Source organism: Lepidochelys olivacea (assembly GCF_965140295.1).
Source record: "Lepidochelys olivacea isolate rLepOli2 genome assembly, chromosome: 7".
Lineage (NCBI taxonomy): Eukaryota > Metazoa > Chordata > Testudines > Cheloniidae > Lepidochelys > Lepidochelys olivacea.
Window position 1 is genome coordinate 72,902,075 of NC_140417.1, and position 19,995 is coordinate 72,922,069.

At 42.4% G+C, this 19,995-nt stretch overlaps 1 protein-coding gene across 1 annotated transcript in view; it reads left to right on the forward strand.

Moving 5' to 3' along the window:
• Positions 1 to 14,275: 14,275 nt before the first annotated feature.
• The window catches only part of MMRN2 (multimerin 2), a 45,941-nt gene continuing 40,221 nt past the window's right edge, over positions 14,276 to 19,995 (forward strand). Inside the window, exon 1 of the mRNA XM_084634820.1 lies at positions 14,276 to 14,704. Coding sequence (XP_084490946.1) covers positions 14,397 to 14,704 — 308 coding nt within the window. The 5' untranslated portion in view covers positions 14,276 to 14,396. The remainder of the gene's footprint in view (positions 14,705 to 19,995) is intronic.

Consider the following 19,995-nt stretch of genomic DNA (forward strand, 5'->3'; position numbering starts at 1 on the left):
ATCCGCTGCAGTGCTCTCACTCAAGGACACTCTGCAGATGCTCTCATTTGGAGAGGGAGGTTTTTAGCAACCAAGCTCGAGGGAATTGGTGTTTTAAAAGCATAAATCTCTGAGGATATGGTGGAGAGAGCAAATGGGAACTAGTGCAGGCTCCTCAAAGCTGAAAAATAGATATAGCTGGTATTCCTAACAAAACAAACAAGGTAAGGTGTCTTTTGCTAGCAGTTACCAGAACTCATCCCTAATAAAGGGGTACCACAAACATCCCTATGTAGCCATCACCAGTGGAAAGAGAAAACAAAATCCATTTACAAAAGCTTAATTCCCAGTTAAAAAGCAGATGAATGTCCACTGGTTGTATTTGTGGAGTTTGAAGTTAGCCCCACAAGGCATGCTATGTGATTTATGTTTGGCTGCACATCAGCTTACAATTATTCACTTCTGAAAACTCACAGCCACCCTTGTTGGGTAGCGGGTGGACGTAAACATTTTCTACTCACCTCTTTGTGTTGCTGTATACACAGCTCTGCTCAGCTGCTGCAGAATGATACAACATTTTTACACAGGCATCATTACCTATACAAATGTGTGCGTAGTGAGGACTGTTGGGGAAATCAAACCTTTGATCTGACATTGGATCGTGGAAAACTTTTAGGCTACATAGGAAGCCCCTCCAAAATTAAGGCTCAGTTCAGCAAAACCCTAAAGCATGTGCTTAATTTTAAGTGTGTGAGTAATCCCACTGAGTTGAAATGGGGCTACTCATGTGCTTAAAGCTAGGTACACGTTTAAGTGCTTTGCTGAATCGGGCTCTATGTGCTGAGTGACCCACGTTAGCTATTGTCTCACTGACAAATCATAATTCAAAGAAAATAGTTTTGACAGCAAACCATTTTTATACCATTATACCATTTTCTAGCCCAATCAAAAGTGTTGAGTAGCTGCTCTCATGGAAGCTGAGTGCCAAATCATATTTATTATTCTGCTATTATGTTACACAGGAAATAAAATGTTATAAAATATTATTCCCTGAATATTTAGTGCTGCTGGCTACATCGGCTTTTTAAAATCAGACAGAGTGAATGCTAAATTGAGAGGCCTAGCTATGTTAAGGAAAGAATACACTGCAATCTTATGAGTTGTAATGGTCTATAAGTCACTCATACCATAGTCTCAATGTGGAAGGTTTAGATATAGAATGACTGTAGAGGGACTCTACAGCTAAATCTTGACAGACACAAAATCACAGACAAACAACACAGATAATTCTCTCTTACAGCTAGACTGCTGCATTGTTTTTTCTCTTTTCACAGGGAAGAGGTTGAAAAGAATATTGATCTGAAAAACAATACACAGGCACTTTTAATCTTTCCCTATGATATATGAAATACAATTTCCATATGCATTCATAGGATTCAAACCTCTGACAGATTGTGAATTTATGAATAGTCAAACTATTGTTCAATAAAAAAAGAGAAAAAATAACCAAGAGACTCAAAGGAAGACTGTCCAAAACCACGGACTCCAGCTTGCAGAGATATAGTAAGGGTGGAAATGTATATATTAATGACACAGATCTTATTGAAGCTTTGATTGATGTGGACACCAATGCCAGAGATCAAAGTGAATATAGACTCTTCTTCAAACTTTCAAAATCTCCTTTGACTGATCATAGCCCAAAGTTATTTGCATGTGTCCAATCCCCTCAACATGCAGGGTCTGCACTTCTGGAAAAAATCACTTCAGTCCAGTAAGGCCTGCAGTTGTTAGGAAAGCAAAGGATGGGAGGTCAAGGGAATCACTGTACTTCATAAAGTAATATATGTCAAGTGGAGAGTATGCTTATACAATTTGCAGATGATACCAAGCTGGGAGGGGTTGCTGGCTCTTTGGAGGATGGGGTTAGAATTCAAAATGGCCTTAACAAATTGAAGAATTGGTCTGAATTCAAAAAGATTAAATTCAATAGACAAGTGCAAAGTACTTGACTTACAAAGAAAAAAAATCAAATGCACAACTACAAATGGGGAATAACTGGCTATCCAGAAATACTGCAGAAAAGGATCTGGGGTTATAGTGGATCACAAACTGAGCATGAACCAACAGCATGATGCAGTTTCAAAAAAAGGCTAGTATTGTTCTGGGGTGTATTAACATGAGTGTTGTATGTATGTTATTAGAGAGAATTATCCCACTTTAACAGGAAAGCGGGGAGGGTGTGGGAGGGGAAGAAACCTTTTGTAGTGATAATCAAGGTGGGCCATTTCCAGCAGTTGACAAGAACGTCTAAGGAACCGGGGGTGGGGGTGGGGAGGAATAAAAATGGGGAAATAGTTTTACTTTGTGTAATAACCCATCCACTCCCAGTCTTATTCAAGCCTAAATTAATTGTATCCAGTTTGCAACCTGAAGCAAATACTCACCAGCAACCACACACCACACAACAGAACCACTAACGCAGGAACCTATCCTTGCAACAAAGCCTGTTGCCAAGTGTGTCCACATATCTATTCAGGAAACACCATCATAGGGCATAATCACATCAGCCACACTATCAGAGGCTCGTTCACCTGCACATCTACCAATGTGATATATGCCATCATGTGCCAGCAATGCCCCTCTGCCATGTACATTGGCCAAACCGGACAGTCGCTTCGTAAAAGAATAAATGGACACAAATCAGACGTCAAGAATTATAACATTCAAAAACCAGTCGGAGAACACTTCAATCTCTTTGGTCACTCGATTACAGACCTAAAAGTAGCAATTCTTCAACAAAAAAAACTTCAAAAACAGACTCCAATGAGAGACTGCTGAATTGGAATTAATTTGCAAACTGGATACAATTAATTGAGGCTTGAATAAAGACTGGGAGTGGATGGGTCATTACACAAAGTAAAACTATTTCCCCATGTTTATTCCCTCCCACCCCCCCACTGTTCCTCAGATGTTCTTGTCAACTGCTGGAAATGGCCCACCTTGATTATCACTACAAAAGGTTCCCCCCCATCCGCTCCTGCTGGTAATAGCTCACCTTACTTGATCACTCTTGTTACAGTGTGTATGGTAACACCCATTGTTTCATGTTCTCTGTGTAGATAAATCTCCCCATTGTATTTTCCACTGAATGCATCCGATGAAGTGAGCTGTGGCTCACAAAAGCTTATGCTCAAATAAATTTGTTAGTCTCTAAGGTGCCACAAGTACTCCTTTTCTTCTTGCTAGGTATAGTAAGTAGAGAGGAGGCTGATAGCCGAGTGCTTTGTGGGGAGGGGAGGGAGAAGCAGAGCAGCCCTGTGGATTGCTGTTACTCCAGTCTCAAATAGCCTCATTTGCCAATCTCTAGGGAATGTTGCAGGGACCATTTTTCCAGCAGGCCTTTGAGGAGTCTTAGTGGAGGGTGTGTTGGGGTGCTAATGTTTTTCATGAAGAGCTGCTGCTTTGTAGATGGGGGAGGCTGAATGAGAATAGGGTTACTATACATCCAGGTTTTCCTTGACATGACCTCTTTTTTTGGTAGTCTGCTCTCCATCCAAGAGGATTTTTGAAAAAAAGTCAGTCTGGGATTTTTGCAGGGCAGATTCAGCAGCTCAGAAAGAACCCCCAGGGATCCGCTTCCTGATTGGTCCCTCCCTTGCATCCTTAGCTGATTGGGCCATTCCCCTGCAGCCCTGAGAGGGGATCTTGCACTAACTGATGGCTGATGCTGGGTCCTGGGCTTGTGCAAGCCGCCCTGCCAGCATCACAGGGAGTGACACTACCCCCCACCTCCAGTGAGTACCCCCAGTGCAGTTATCCCCTCCAGCTCTCCCCAGGTACCCTTCCTTCCCAGTACACCCCCCTCTCATGCCCCCCCAGATATCCCCTCCAGCACCTCCAGGTTCTGCCCCCCCAGTACACACACCCCCCTCTGGCACACCCCCACCCCCTCCCAGTACACACCCCCAGGTAGTCCCTCCCAGTACACACAACCCCCTCCTGCAGACACACACCCAGGTATGCCCTCCAGCACCCCCCAAGTACCCCTCCCAGTACACAAACACCTCCAGCACCCCCCCCGGGTACACCTCCCAGTACGTGTACGTACACACACACACACACACGTATCTCCTTCTGCACCCCCAGGTACTCCTCCCAGCACACACACACACACACCCCTCCTGTACCTCCCCAGTACACACACACACACCCCTCCAGCACCCCCAAATACCCCCTCTAGTACCCCAAACTGTACCCCTTCCACTTCTGCCTCAGTGCCTCACCTCCCCAGCGTCCTCTTTTTGGGAACCTAAAATATGGTAACCCTGATGAGAAGTGTGTTTTGATTTTGTAATTTTAAATAATTGGCAGGCCCTGTATTAATTTCATATTGTTAAAAATCAAAATAAATAAATGAACTATCGACCCACACTGGAATTGATAATGAAATTCAGTAGTCACCAGTTTTCAGCTGGCCCTTGCTTTAAGGGGGTATTTCTTTTCCTGCACTCTGCTCTCCAGATGACTTTCAGAGGGAACTCAGCAGAGACATTTAAATTCTGTTGGATCATCCCCAAAATTGTAATAGGGTTGTAAAAGGTTAACCAGTAAGCATTAGGTTTACCAGTTAACCAACCTTAACCTTTAACCCTAGCAGCCCTGCACGGGTGAGGGACTCCAGCCACACCAGCCAGAGCAGCCCTGGCTGCATTGGGCTCGCTGGTCAGAGGGACCACAGCCCCAGCCACGCCGAAGCGGCCCCAGCCCCAGCTACACCGCACCGACCGGCAGTACCTGGGCCTCGGCTGCGCCGGAGTATCCCCGGCTGACCTGGAGCAGGCCCCAGCCCCGGCCATGCCAGGCCCACCGGAGCTACCTTGGTTAACTATATAATTTTAATCGCTTAACTGGTTAATTTTTTCCAACTGATATTTACATCTATAGATTGTAAACAGCTCACTTTGGTGGTGTTTTACTCAAAAATCCTTTCAGAGAAGTTCTGGCCTCAAGACAGCATCTAATAGGTGACCTGTACACCTAAAAACTCCTCAACCGAATAATGTTGATGCGATATACTTAGGTTTCTGCAAGGCATTTGATTTTGGACTGCACAACATCTGATTAAAAAACTTGCATGATACACAGTCATCATGGCACACATTAAATGTATTGAAAACTGACAGGTCCCAAAATGTAACTGCAAATGGGGAATCATCTTTGAGCGGGTGTTTCTCCAATGGGGACCCCGCAGAGACTGGTTCTTAGCCCTATGCTATTTAACATTTTATCAATGACTTGGAAGAAAACAAATTAATCACTGATAAATTTTCAGATGACAAAAATTGGGTCAGTGGTAAATAATGAAAAGGACAGGTCACCGACACAAAGTGAACTGGATTGCTTGGTAATCTGGGCACAAGCAACAAAACAATTTGCTTACTGTATTGTGGGAAGCAATGACTCTGAAAAAGATGTGGTGGCCATGTTGGATAATCAGCTGAACGTGGAGTCTCAGTGTGATCCTGTGGCCAAATGGGCTAATGTGATCCTTTGCCCAGATTATGGATCACCTCGAGTAGGAGTAGAGAGGTTATATTACTTCTGTATTTGGCACTAGTACAACTGCCCCTGGAACACTATGTCCATTCCTAGTGTCCACAATTCAAGAAGGATGTTGACAAATTGGAGAGGGTTCAGAAAAGAGTCATAGAAGTGATTAAAGAGTTGGAAAACATGCCTCATAATGATATATTCAAGGAGCTACATCTATTTAGTTTAACAAAGAGAAAGTTAAGGAATGACATGATCAGAGTCTATAAATATCTAGTCAGACTGTGGAATTGGTATATCAGGAATCAGACCACCATACAGGCCATATACCTTCTAGGCATTCGGAACTCCCTGGCAGACAGACTGAGCAGAAGCTTCTCCATAGACCACGAAACACACGACACAGTTCGACCCAACATCTTTGCTCAGTGGGATACTCCCCGATGGGACCTCTTTTCATCCCAGACAAACAGATAGCTTCCCATGTATTGCTCCAGGGGACCCATAGACAAAGACTACCCAGGCGATGCTCTCCTACTCCCCTGGACAGACAGCCTCAGCTATGTATTTCCCCTATTCCCCTCATACCACAGGTTACATGGACAGAGCCACCATCATCCTCCTAGCACCCTCCTGGTCCAGAAAGTTTTGGTTCACGGACCTCCAAAGGATGTCCGCATGCCTGCCCACCAGGAGCTGCCCATTTCCAGATCTCTTAACCTGAGACAGCGGGAAACTCAAGAACCCAAACCTGGACTCACTCTACCTCAGGGGTGGGCAAACTTTTTGGCCTGAGGGCCACATCGGGGTTCCAAAACTTTATGGAGGTTCCTCCCCAAACAGCCTGGCCCCCACCCCCTATCCACCCCCTCGCACTTCCTGCCCCCTAAATGCCCCCCCTCAGAATGCCCGACACATCAAACAGCCCCTGCTCCCTGTCCCCTGACTGTCCCAACCCCTATCCACACCCCCGACAGGCTCCCCGGGACTCTGACGACTATCCAACTTCCCCCTGCTCCCTGTCCCCTGACCCCTATCCACACACCGACAGGCCCCCTGTGACTCCCACGCCTATCCAACCACTCCCTGCTCCCTGTCCCCTGACTGCGCCCCTGAACCTCCTGCCCCTTATCCAACCCCCCCGCTTTCTGCCCCCTTACCATGCTGCTCAGAACAGCAGGACTGCCAGCTGCGCTGCCCAGCCGGGGCCAGCTTGCAGCCCTGCTGCCCAGAGCGCTGGCGGCATGGCGAGCTGAGGCTGTGGGAGAGGGAGGACAGCAGGGGATGGGTTGGGGGCTAGCCTCCCCAGCCAGGAGCTCAAGGGCCAGGCAGAACAGTCCCGCAGGCTGGGTGTGGCCCGTAGTTTGCCCACCTCTGCTCTACCTCATGGCCTGGTATTTGGATGGGTATTGAAGATAGAACGCTCATGCTCTGCCCCGTCCAGGAATTCTCGAAGTAGGAAAGATTCTATGAGAGCCTGCTACCAGGCTAAATGGTGCTGCTTTTCAGCTTGGGTGCAACACCACCAACATTGCCTCAATGCAGTGGGCATTCGGGTTAACTTCGACTACCTCTGCGCCTTGAAGACATCAGGTCTAGATCTTAATTCACTGCGAGTACACATACCAGCTGTGACACATGGCCAAAAAGGGTTAAGCAGCTCTCAGGCTAATTGACCCAGACTCAGTCTTAAGAGACATGTTAGAAAAGTATGTAAATGATAATTAGAGTCATTCCATGTTAGATAGGCTAGAACTTTGAAATGCAAACCTGTATTGTTAGAGAACTAGAGGTGATACTAATTGTATGTGTTTACTTATATCTTGTTAGATGTTAGCCATATAAACAGACAGTTCCTGTCTATTACTATAGCTATTGATTCAGAGATCAAAAGAGATTAACAACATTTAGATGAACCTTGGGTGAAATACTGTCATTGTCTACATGTCTTTTTAAAGTTTGTGATAAACTGCTTAATGGATAAATGACCTTATGTTAATCCATGTAGTCAATTACCTGTGATGTCTGGGAAACAGAAGGTTACCTCAAAAGCCTATTGTTCACCTAGGACTGTATGGTCAAGAGGCTGTTAGAAAACTATATAAAAGACTCTTGGGACCTGATCCCTTTATCTCAGATCTGCTTGATGCTTTATGCAGGGGAAGTTTAAGTTGTACGACTCAGATCTCCAGTTCCACCTGGATCACCCTGGATATTAACACTAGACTATAACCTATGGACTAATTCTAAGAACTCTGCAATTCCAAAGCTCACTATCTCTACTATGAAACTGATCTCAGAACTGTTCTCATGCCTGGTGTATACCTATCTTTTAACCAATACTCTCTTTTCTTTTTTAATAAATTTTAGCTTAATAAGAATAAGTTAATAAGAATTGGCTGTAAGCGTGTATTTGGGTAAGATCTGAAATATCCATTAACTTGGGAGGTAATGTGTCCAACTTTCTTATATGATGAATAAGAGTTTCAGTAATCCTCATCATATTTGACTTGCATGTCCGGGTAGAAACCCAAGACTGGGTTGCTATAAGGGAACTGTGTTTTGGCTTCTGTGCAAACCAGCAAGGTATTATAGAAGTGTTTTGTGCTGGCTTGGTAAATCTAAGTGTTGAAATATCCATCAGCTTTTGGGATTGTCTACCCTATTCTTTGCAGTTTGCCCTAACTGAGTAACCTCAGTGTGCTCACACCCCCATGGGACCCCGATCACACCAGCGATTGGCACATTCCTTCCTCCAGTGGAGCGGTGTTCTATCTTTATGCTGTGGTGCAATTTATGAAGGCTCCATCAAGACCTTCCCAACAATCATCAAACCTGCACCTCAATGGAACCATAATCACAATCACTTGCCCGTCCTTTGAACCTATGGCAACATGTGCCATGACCTACCTCTCCATGAAAGTGCCTTTCTTAGTGGCCATCATGTCAGCCAGAAGAGTCAGTGAGCTAGCTGCCATGATGGCAGATGATTTTTACACAGTATTCCACTGGAGAAGGCCTTCGGTTACCCCCCACATTCCTCCCCAAGCTTGTTTCAGAATTCCATATCAACCATTCAATTCACTTACCTGTATTTTTTCTGAAGCCTCACACTTCCCCTGAAGACAAGATTCTGTACTCCATCGATATCAGACATGCCCTGGTGTTCTATCTGCACAGAAGAAAACCCAGTAGCAAATCTCCGAGACTCTTTGTCGCCACAACAGCTGGGTCACGGAGACAAGCCACAGAGAGAATTTTTAAGTGGGTCTTGGGATGCATATTAGAATGCTACAAAAGAGCAAAGCTTCCCCCTCCTGGGGGTGTTACAGCCCACTCCTTATGAGCACAAGCAGTCTCCACGGCATCCTGATTGGACGTCCCATTGCAGGACATTTGCAAAGCGGCAACTTGACCTCTGTCTGCACATTTACAACACACTACACCCTGACTCAAGCAGCTGTTGCAGATGCAGCAGTGGGAACAGCAATAAAAAGCATCACTGCTGCCAACTTCCTCACACTCTTCTCCAGACTGAACACTGCTTGAGAGTCACCCACATGTGGAATACACATGGGGACAAGCACTTAAAGAAGAAATGACGATTACTTACTGTAACTGGAAGCTCTTGGAGGTCCCTATCTGTATTCCACTACCTGCCCACCTTCCCTTCTGCTTTGGACCCTATTGCATCTCAGTAAGATGAGGAACTGGAGAGGCACCGAGCCACTCCGCTCCTTATACCCCTGGACTGAAGCATGAGGGAAGATACTGTACATGTATCGGTCAAAGGACACTGCTTGGAAGAATTTCCAGACTCATGCACATGGTACGCATGCCTACCCACTTGTGGAATACTGATAGGGACCACACATCTCAAAGAACCTCCAGTTACAGTAAATAATCTTCATTTCTGGCTGGCTCTTCTGCAGTTCAAAGGTGCATTGAGTGACAGAGACCCAACAATGGGGTGGTATTTTACTGTGAAATCTCTTTTGTCATGATGTGTCTAAATAGTTCAATGGTGTGTGACATTTTGTTTGAAGAATGGGCATGGAAAAAGAATCACAGGCATTTGTGGCTGACAAATGTCATTTGGCCAGGCGGCTTTTTATAAATAGAGTATAGGTTTTGTCATAGTGGATCATACCATTGATCTGCATAAGCTGAGATCCTGTCTCTGATGCAGTCAATTCTAGAGACCTTAGAGAAAAAGTGGGACAGAGCTGCATAATGGTCATATCTACATGGGAAAGAATCCTATTGGACCTCTTAACAATCAGTTTAAAATTTGTTGTGCTTTTTGCATAGTTAATTAATAAATCAGTTCTTTTTCCCCATGCAATAAATAATAAATGGTCCAGCTACTATGCACTATATAGGGCATACCTGCAAGTAGTAAAATATTGTTAGTGCAACATTCATTGATCTTCATGCTACCTTTCCTCCAAAATTTGTACGAGAAATTCAGCAATAAAACCAAAGTGAGAATGCAGCTTAAGGAATTTGCAATTTCATGGTTTCCTGTGCTGCAAGACTTGCTGGAAGATTATGTCCCCACTCTGAGCAGTAAAGAAGTTGCACTCCTCATGTTGTTCTCTGTAGGTGCCCACCTGCACAGGTTAACAGTTTACCCATTTCTAGCAGTCATTGCATCCGGAGTGTGTGCACGCATGCATGCTTGATCATAAGACAGAAAGAACAAGGCAGTGTTTTCCAGGCTTGGAAATCAATATCTAATGAATATTTATTCTGTTAATGCTCCATCCCTCCTGATGAACATAAAATTCTCTTCAATTATTCAGTCTACGTGCAGACATCTAAAGCCAGAACATAGGTTTCTGTAGCAACAAATGCTCTTTAAAACCATTCCCGGTTTCTGAGTTTTTTTAAAGGCTCTCCCTTTTTTTAATGTTTAAACCATTCATGTTTATAACCACAATTATATACTGAGTTTGAGACTTAAATGGATTAATTAACACAAGTATTTTGAAAATCCGTTTTCTTGTTTCCTTGCACAAGGCAAAGAAGGGGAAAGTGTAGTAAGAAAAATTAATTTAAGAACTTTTCTACACAGGGAAAAGCCCAAAATAGTTACAAAGCCCAGAATAGTGCCCCATGTAGATACTTTATTGTGGAATAATAAGTGCACTTCGTAAGCACACTCATTATTCTGGAATAAAGTGACTTTTTATCTACAGAATTGAGGGAGGTAATATGGAACAGCTTATTCCACAATAGCTACTCTGATCAATTTTCCCATGCAGACAACCTCTTAGGCAGAGGTTTGCCTCTGTGGGTGGTGAGACACACACCGCATATTGGCCTGTAGTGATGGTTTCCCAGTCCGAGGAGTAAAAAAAGTGGCCAAAGTGAGATGTTTCATCATAGATCTTACCCAGTTCCAAGGGGATTCCAAACCACTGTTCTAGGTTACACCCAATGCTGAAGAACTAATCAAGTACTTCTGATTATGATTATGGAACATTATGTCCTCACTACAAGTGCAAGGTAGTCTGGAAGGAAGGAAGATCTTGGATAAACACAAATAGATGTAGTAACTAACAAGCATGCTAAGAAAAATTATGAAAGCTATGTGCAGAATGAATGGTTGTATAGTTAAGTCTGGTGTAGCTGTATGTGATAGTTGCTCCTAACCTGAAATTCTATATTGATTGAAGCATTTTAGGTGGTAAGAGCACAGGAATTGTTGCTAATGATCAGGACCAAACAGGGAAGAGCAAACATTGATCACCAACTGAAAGTCAATTCCTGAAATGGAGATGCCATTGCAGTAAAACCATGGTGGAGAGGCTCATCTGAGAGGTACCAGGAACCCCTGAAAAATAGTCCTGAAACTCACCTAAAGATTCCACATGTTCTAGTTATCAAGTTGCTTGCTGATGTGCTTCAGAACATTGCCCTGAAATACATTTGTGGAGTAAAACCTATTTCCAAATCATTTTTCAAAATGCATTTTAAATCAGATTTTTATCACATACCCTTTTCTCTCTCCCCCCACCAGTGATACACACATTCTATAAATGTGGTTAAAGCTAACATTTCAGGTAGGATGACAGTTCAGTCTGGCTCAGTTGGGTAGTGACCAAGAGCCATTCAATGGATGTTAGATGGCCTTTGTGAAATTAGTTGGTATCAGTCCAGTCCTTGGTGGACAGGTGTTCTTATCATAAAAGCCACCTTCACAATGGCTGTCCTTGTGGCAGACTGATCAGCAAACCCAAGGAATGAATAGGTATGGAGACTGAACTACTCTTCAGCCCCTATACATGGTTCCACTGGGCTGCTTCTGAAATGTCAGTGTAGGCAAAGTTTGCAAGTATGATGTTCCAAAATGGGGGCTCTTACCTGCTCCTCTAGAGTAGGGAGAAAATAGAATTGACAGCCCAGTTAACCAATGGGTTAGTTGCTGGAAATAGAGAGTAGCAGGTGAGTATGTTATCTAGAGGCCCAAAAATCAGGACAGTCAGTACTAAGACAGGGTTAGTATTAAGTTTTGTTTAGTAAGGGTGCACCTTTTAATAATTTATACATACCCTTTATACATTGCAGCTGTTCTTGCTGTACTAGGCCCATAGATAGAAGATGCAGTCTCCAGGATAGTCAATATTTTAGCACTTTTCATTCATATTAAAAAAATGTGTTTCATTATTAATGTGCAAATGGATGTGTAATCTGTATATTTTGGCTGCTTCATTTCTAAGCAGCATATCTTAAAAGCTGCATAAAATAAATTCTAATACCCAAAAGAGAGGTGAGGCCTAGACACTCCAAAAACAGTCATAGGACACAGAAATACTGCCATATACTCTACATGTGATATGTCTAATCTGATTGAGGATAAGGACTGAATAGATGAGACAAGACTGAATGGAAAGATATGTGATGAAAGATGAGCTTAATGGGGTTTGGAAGTAGGTATTGATTGGAACAGTAATTATTATCTGTAGCCCAAAATTTCTCCTTTAGAACCCATGTTATTATAGCAGCTTTGTTTTTAAGACTCTTCATGTTTGGTTCAGTTTTTTGTCAGTGAAGGGATTCAGCTGACACACAAACATATTGAACAGGTTAAAGGTGTACAAAGTAATTTGAACACTGACAGTTACTTGTAATACAAGTACATTTGTATCTGGATCATCTCTCATTAAATAGTCACACATTGAGAGTAAGGTGTATCATAATGGGATGCACTCAAACATGAAATACAACAGAAAGACAGGAAGGAAACAGAAGGAAGATGCTCATTACTTTTAGATTTGCAGAGCCAGAGCCTTATCTTGTGGTTTCATGTCTCTGGAGAGGTGACTATAACGGGCACACATTCTCTCCCTGGAGATATATTTTCTCAAGTCTGTTTTGCACCACTTACCTCTTGGTTGCTCAGTTGCTGTTGGCTGGACAGCGCTCAAGTCTACTGTAGACTCTGACATTAGGCAGAAACTGGTATTTCCTCCTTCATCTGGTTACTGTTGTCAAATAGAAAGGCAGGAAGTCAAAAAGAGAGAGAGGCCCAAATTCAGCCCTAAGGGTGTGCAACTCCACTAATTTCAATGGTGAAACCTTCTAATGCCATCAGAAAGGCTGGGGGTAGAATTAGGACTCTACGCTCCCTACCTTTAAGGTGCTTTGGAATAGTTTGAACACATTCACATTCCACAGTCTGAAGGACATGCAGCATTCTTGCATGTGTATCCTCCATTCACACTGCGAATGAATTCAGTGCATGACCTAACAATTATGCATCCAAATATACACCAGAGCACCAGTCTCTTAATTTATGAAGAGTCTTTCCTAAAAACGCTATCCTCAAACACATGAGAGTGTTACATACTGCAAGACAGTGAGGCAAGAGAGGCATCCTATAGAGTAACAATAGAAACCGCACAGTGATTACCATTAAAATCAACATTTGCCAATAGTTACGATACAGTGATATTCAAGATGCCACAGATGTTTCCTTTTCTAAGTAGGGTGAAATGTGTCAGGATCTCAGTTTCTACTGTGTGGTAGCTGTTGGCAAATACTGATACTTTACTAATGGCAACTCATCATATAGGTTCCACACACAAAGGAAGTGGAAAGAGAGGGTACCCAAACTGGGATTTTCAGAAGTGTTTAACATTGGCATAACTCTGATGTAAAATGCCTGTGGACTTCAAGGGGGGGGAGTGATAGACTAACAGTGAATATTTTTGAAAATCCCATCCAAACTATGGAAAGAAATCTCTACAAATCCCTTAATATCTATTTACCCAGGCTCTCCTATCATTGCATTCTGAGAATACCATCCAACCCAGAGGTGGGCACAGTAATAGCTTGTAATATGTACTATAACTATGCTAAAAATTATAACCAGTGCCTTCCATCCTTTAAATCATAGCCGTAATATGTGAGCAGATGCTATAGCAGGTTGGTTTGTGACATATTCTTGGGCTTGGGAACACCACACTGGAAATCTGCTACATCGCTCAATATTTTCATTTCTTTCTTTTCCTTTCCTTTAAAGCTAACATCCTTTTCCTGTGCCCCAGAGAGAAGGCAGCTGATAAAGACTAAATTCCTGTTCACAGACAAGATTAGAAGGCAGCCAAAATCAGAAGTTCCTTGAATAAACTATGACCCTTCCCCCACTTCTTTTCTCCCCTCTCTCAGTCTTTTGAGCTCCACACAGGAACCCAGCCTCACATTGTTTGATGGCCTCTGACATTTCCACAGTCACTGGGAGGGTTGAAAGCTTTTTCCGCTCTTTGTTACAAAACCTTTTTTTCCCTCTTCCAAGTTTTAACTTAAAAATATTACAAGGGCATTCCAGAAGGAATTCAGTCTGAGCTTCAGGGAGGAGAATGAGAGGCAGGTGTGGCTGGTTAGGAAAAGCCATAATGATAGTGAAGCTTTTGCTCCTCTGTGTCTCAGTAGAACTGGTGGAGCTGGTCACACATTCAAGAAATGGATACGAAGATGGCTCTTTCCACAGCTCAAAGCCATCAGTTTATGGGAGATCTACATATCTTCAACGGTCCCCCATATCACAGGAGGATTGGGAGATGGAGAAGCTCAAGGAGGAGACCCCAGACCATCTTTCAAGCACCATACCATCACATCAAGAAGAGAGAGATGATTCAGAAGCTGGAACCCCACAGTCCAGAAATGGGTAAGTAGGATATTTTCTCCTGCCTATAATGGCCCTGGGCTCCTGCTTGAAAGAGAGAGTCTCCTATAAAGGATGGATCAGAATCTCAGGTTTATACCATGTCTGAACAGGTGGGGTTTAGATGTTACAGCTGCCAAATGAAAAGCAAAATAAGTAGTCTGTAGAGGATGAAACCATGGAAGACTTCGGCTCTGTTCCTCATTCCAGAATAGGAAGGCTGAGTGTGCTTATCATGTGCATATAGAGCACTTAGCACAATGATGTCCCAATATTGGTTTGGGCCTCAAGCTGCTACTGTAATACAGACAAGCAATAGTAGTGAGGTAGAGTTGACTGAATTCTATAAACTCACTAATGTATCCATTTTTTCTCTTCTCAATCCAATCCTGATTTATGCATGTGCATTTACTTGTTGTATGGAAGTACTGACTGAATAGTGTGTACAGACAGATTTCAGTCTAGAATGGGGGTGAAAAATGTTCATTTTGATTATGCACTGTTCATTGTCTGTGGCATGTGATTGGTCACGAGAATCACATGGTATTGTTTCTACTCCCTGACTGGGCAACACATTTTAAGAAGAGGACAGGAAATAATAATGAATGAATAGAGAATAATGAACAATGTCTATTTCTGTTCACATGTGGATACATGTATTGGTACAAACAGCCATTCTCCAGGCATTGGTGTGAACAAAAATATGTCCACATAAATGTTTGTGGATAGGCCCCCATTTAGTAAGGTACATAAGCACATGCCTCAACTTTAAGAATGTATGTAAGTATCTTGCTGAATCAGGGCCAGGCTGAATAATAAGCGGTGTGAATGTGATGAAACCAAGTACTGTTTCAGAATCTGAATGAACGGTTCTGCAGCATATGATCAGGTGTGATCCCGTCCCAAGTTATCAATGAGGGGCTATAATTTATGGCCTTGAGAATGGACAGAGGGGAGCAGAATGATTGGGATGTCACCAGAAAGAGAGAATTAGGACATTGGATAATAAATAAGTATCAAGAGGACATGAACCAAAAACAACAACGATCCATAGGTAAATATTGTTTGTGATCATATACAGGGGAAAGAAAGCCAATCTGTGTGTGAGAAGTGTGTGTTCTGGCAGAACTGTGTTCAAGCAGAATATTTTTCAAAATTTTCGAGGACATGTAAGTAGGTCTCTGCGATAAAAGATTCATTCAATCTCCTACCTAGACTTCTGTTTTTGAATCACTGACTGATACTGCAGAGCCCAATCTGGGTCAGCAGCACAGTGAGTGCTATTCACAGCTTCATGCTTTAGGATGTACTGACAAGTTTTTTTATTAATTTCTTTGAATGCCTTTGCGGAAAGGAAAATAGCAAAAATCAATCTACACACCAAGCAAACAAAAATAAAACCTTGTTAATACTATGCTTCCCTCTGACACAAACAAAATCGGAGATTGACTTGTTTCAAAGCCTTACCTAGATGCATAGTTAAGTCCTCTCAACTGTCTGTCACAGTCATTATTTTTCAGTCTTTCTTTTGAGCCTGTTGGTGTCAGTCCTTTATTGTCCAGAAGAGGTACTATTGAATAATGAGACACCCTATCCTAAATATTAAGCATAATGCCTTTAAAACACTCACAGACCCATTCTAGCATAGGGAAGCAAGCCAAAAAGGTTACCCTTTTTTTTTCATGTGATACTGCAAGGCACTACCCACTGGACCATAAAGCTGGACAGTAGTGAAATCGTATTTCAAAAACACTTCAGGCTTCTTGATAAGGACTGACGTTTAACAGGAGCTTTACAGCCAGAAAGATCTGCCACTATAAAATTATTGGCATAATGGGATTCTTCCTTTTCTACCTGTGTAACCACTTGTGTAGCACCATCCATTCCTCATTTCCAGCTTCATTTTGGGAAGTACAACACTTCCTTCTCAGGGGACCTTGAAGAATGAGGTTTTAGGGTGAGTTGAGTCATATTGCCAGTCCTGCTCTCCAACAGAATACAGGGAGTGCAGTGATGTTTATAGGCTGATGGCATCTCTAATACATGGACTCCGGGGAAGGAGACACCTCAGATACATGAAGAGATTTATGCTTTGCTTGGAGAAGACCATTTCCAAAGCAGGCAGTGGAGGGAGACAGTAGTTGTTTATGCTGTTCTCCGTTCATGAGGTTCACACTCCAAGTTGTAGATTCTGGTCCAGATTATCAAAGTAAGGACTCTGCACAGGCATACATGTACCATACACGTGCAGATAGCCAAAGTGCTCATAGAAATTTTGCTCAGGTATCCAGTTAAGCTTGCTCACAAATTGCAGGCAACAAGTTAAGCATTTGTAAATGTCTGTGACCCGTTGACCATATTTGACTTTGAAAAGTTGGGCTTCTACATCCACCAGAATATGAATAGGATGAAGCATTGGGGGTGAATAAGTGGTAAGATGGAGATAAAACACCGCACAAGTAGCTACAGTGAGTGAGGTAAAACAAGCTCTTGTCCATCAGACTTAGGTTTACCCTTGAAATGAGAGCACACCGCCATTTCAGAATCCTGCTAAAGAAACAGAAGATAACTCTGTAGTATCTCTACCTATTATATCCTCTTAATCCTACAAAAAATGATGATTATTTCCCACACCCTGCTATTTTCCATGCTTGTTTAACAGGCAGCAAGCATTGTAAAATAAGCCAGAAGTCCCCTTAAAACAAATAGAGCATTATTTTGTTCACAGCATCTGTTTGAATTTAACTAGATATCACAGTGACTGGTATGTTAAAAAAGCCTAAGATAACCAGACAGAGAGAACAGATGCCTGGTGATGGCTCCACACCTAAGATGAGGTGTTTCATTACAGCTCATCAGATGCATGGATGTGTCACCTCAGCATTGAAATGCCTTCAAAATAACAAGACTATTCTAACAGAAAGAGTTCAAGAAGAATAGAAGTCATAAAAGTTAGTGCTCAGCATTTAGATCAGGTGCTTGTGACCCAGACTCTTTTGTGGATAACCAATGGGTAAACAAAGCTGCAGAATAGTAAGAAGTGGATGGTAATAGGTTATCATTTCAATGGGTGCACATATAATTCATCAATGCACTTTGGAAAGCCTGCAGTTTTTATCCTCTTGGCCTATAAGTCATTTTCTATGTGCAAGTAACTTGTGATGTAGGATTAGTGACCGTATGAACACAAAAAACTGATTGAACAATTCTGTACATCTGTGATTCTCAGACTTTTGTATTGGTGACCCAGTTAGATGTGACTTTGAGAGGAGGATAGAACACAACAAGCTTCTGAGTGTGACCCCCCCACTTATAAATTAAAAACACATTTTTTTTTATATTTCACCCTCTTATAAATGCTGGAGGTGAAGCAGGATTTGAGGTGGAGGCTGACAGCTTGACAACCCCCAAGTAATAACATTTGACCCCCTGAAACGTCACGACCCCCAGTTTGAGAACCCCCTGCTGTAGGTGTTGCCTATGGCCAGGAATGCTATCTCTGTGAGATGGTCAACTATTTTATGAAAAATGTCAATATTCTAAAGTTATTTTCATTTTGAACCCATTTTAATAGATTTTAATTGTTTTCCTTTTTTTTTATTTTAAAAACTATATATATATATTTAAATTTTTTTCTTTCCTTTTCTCCTCCCAGTCATTGTGAAAAAGTAAATTAGTTTTCCAAAATTACTGGGAAGGGGAAGAGGAAAACAAGGAAACAGGAGAAAAAAAAGAGGTCAGGAAAAAATGAAAAGGAAAACATGAAAAATGTTGTATAAAATATTTAAAAAAAAATTCAAGGTAAGCAGTGTTTCCACAAAAACATTTGAACAAGCCAAAAAAAAAAGGCCATTTTTTCAAGAAAATCATTTATATTGAAATATTTTGAGCAGCTCTGTTCTCTATGAACTGGTCAACCACAGAGAGCCCTTCTTGGTCGTGAGACCCAAATATCTCCTAGATAGCTGACTTCAGTGGATCATACTTGCCCATTTTCCCAGCAGGATAAAGGGAGAGGTCAGGGGCGTAAGAGAGTTAAATTGAGCAGTCCATTGAGTCTCTCCTCCCCAGCCTTCACCAAGTTAGATGTGACTTTGAGAGGAGGATAGAAAAAACACATTCTAGATTGCACATATATCTAACAACAAAAAACCCCATCATTGGTTATTTTCCCATAATAGATCATAGGAATGTTTGTACTACTCACTCTAACTGTACAGCAGATGGCCTAATATAGGGCTGGTGAGGAAGAGTCTGCTATTTTAATCAGCCTTCTTGCTTCTGGAGATGGTCTCTTAGAGGGCAGCCTGAGGGTGTGACGAGGTACAAGGAAGCTCCAGAAGTAGCCCAGCATTGGAGCCAAAGTCAAAGAGGGGCTTTTAAAGTTGCGGTATGTCAGCACCCAGATGTTAGCTACTCTTGTTTGTAGCCAATTGGCAGTCTCAGATTAGTGCCTAATGAAAAGGCCAACACATCTAGCAAATAGGATAGCAGTGCTTTCACATTATTAACCACTACAGGACTGGACTATTAAAGTTCAGCTTAAACAAACAAGCCACCTTGGAAGAGTCTTTGCCTAATTTGGAGCAGTGTCCAATAAAGAGCTAGATTGCAGCGTATAGTCACAGACCTATACAGGGCATGGTGCCGAGTTGCATCATTCCTTGGAGAGCTCAAGAAAGGATTGTGCTGTGTGATGTGCAGTGGAGTGCAGGAGGAATAGGGGTGCTTATTATTATGCTCTTCACCCCACATCTATACAAGGCCAGGGACACTGTGATGCAGCATTTGAAAAGAAAAGTGGATTTCTTTGCCCTAGTAGGATTTCTAGATCCTTGCCGAGAACTTCTCTTACTTTCAAAGATCCAGCTGAAGAGCAAATGCTGTGCCTTTATAATGAACATCCACATAGCATGTAGCTTCAGACTAGTTTCACTGGGTAGAGCTACCATGCAATGCTTACTAAGAGATTATTCCTCAGATCAGTCATGGTTTAAAATCATTAGCCTATACATCCAATGCCTGAATGTTCAAACGATTGAGCAGAATTATAGCTTAAATTCCATTGGTCTTCATGGGGCTAAAACTCAGAGAAGTAAACCTGCCCACTCAGATTCCATTTAGTCTTAGTGAGTGATCTGTTCTCATTTTGATTCAAAAACAAACCAAGCATTTAAGTTAATGTTCTATGAGCCAGCTATAGAAGTTATAATTGGTGCGATTAGAGGTAAGATCTGGCTGCTGTGCTGGAATTATCGAATCTTCAGCCAGGCACAGGAGAATGGTTTGGCCTT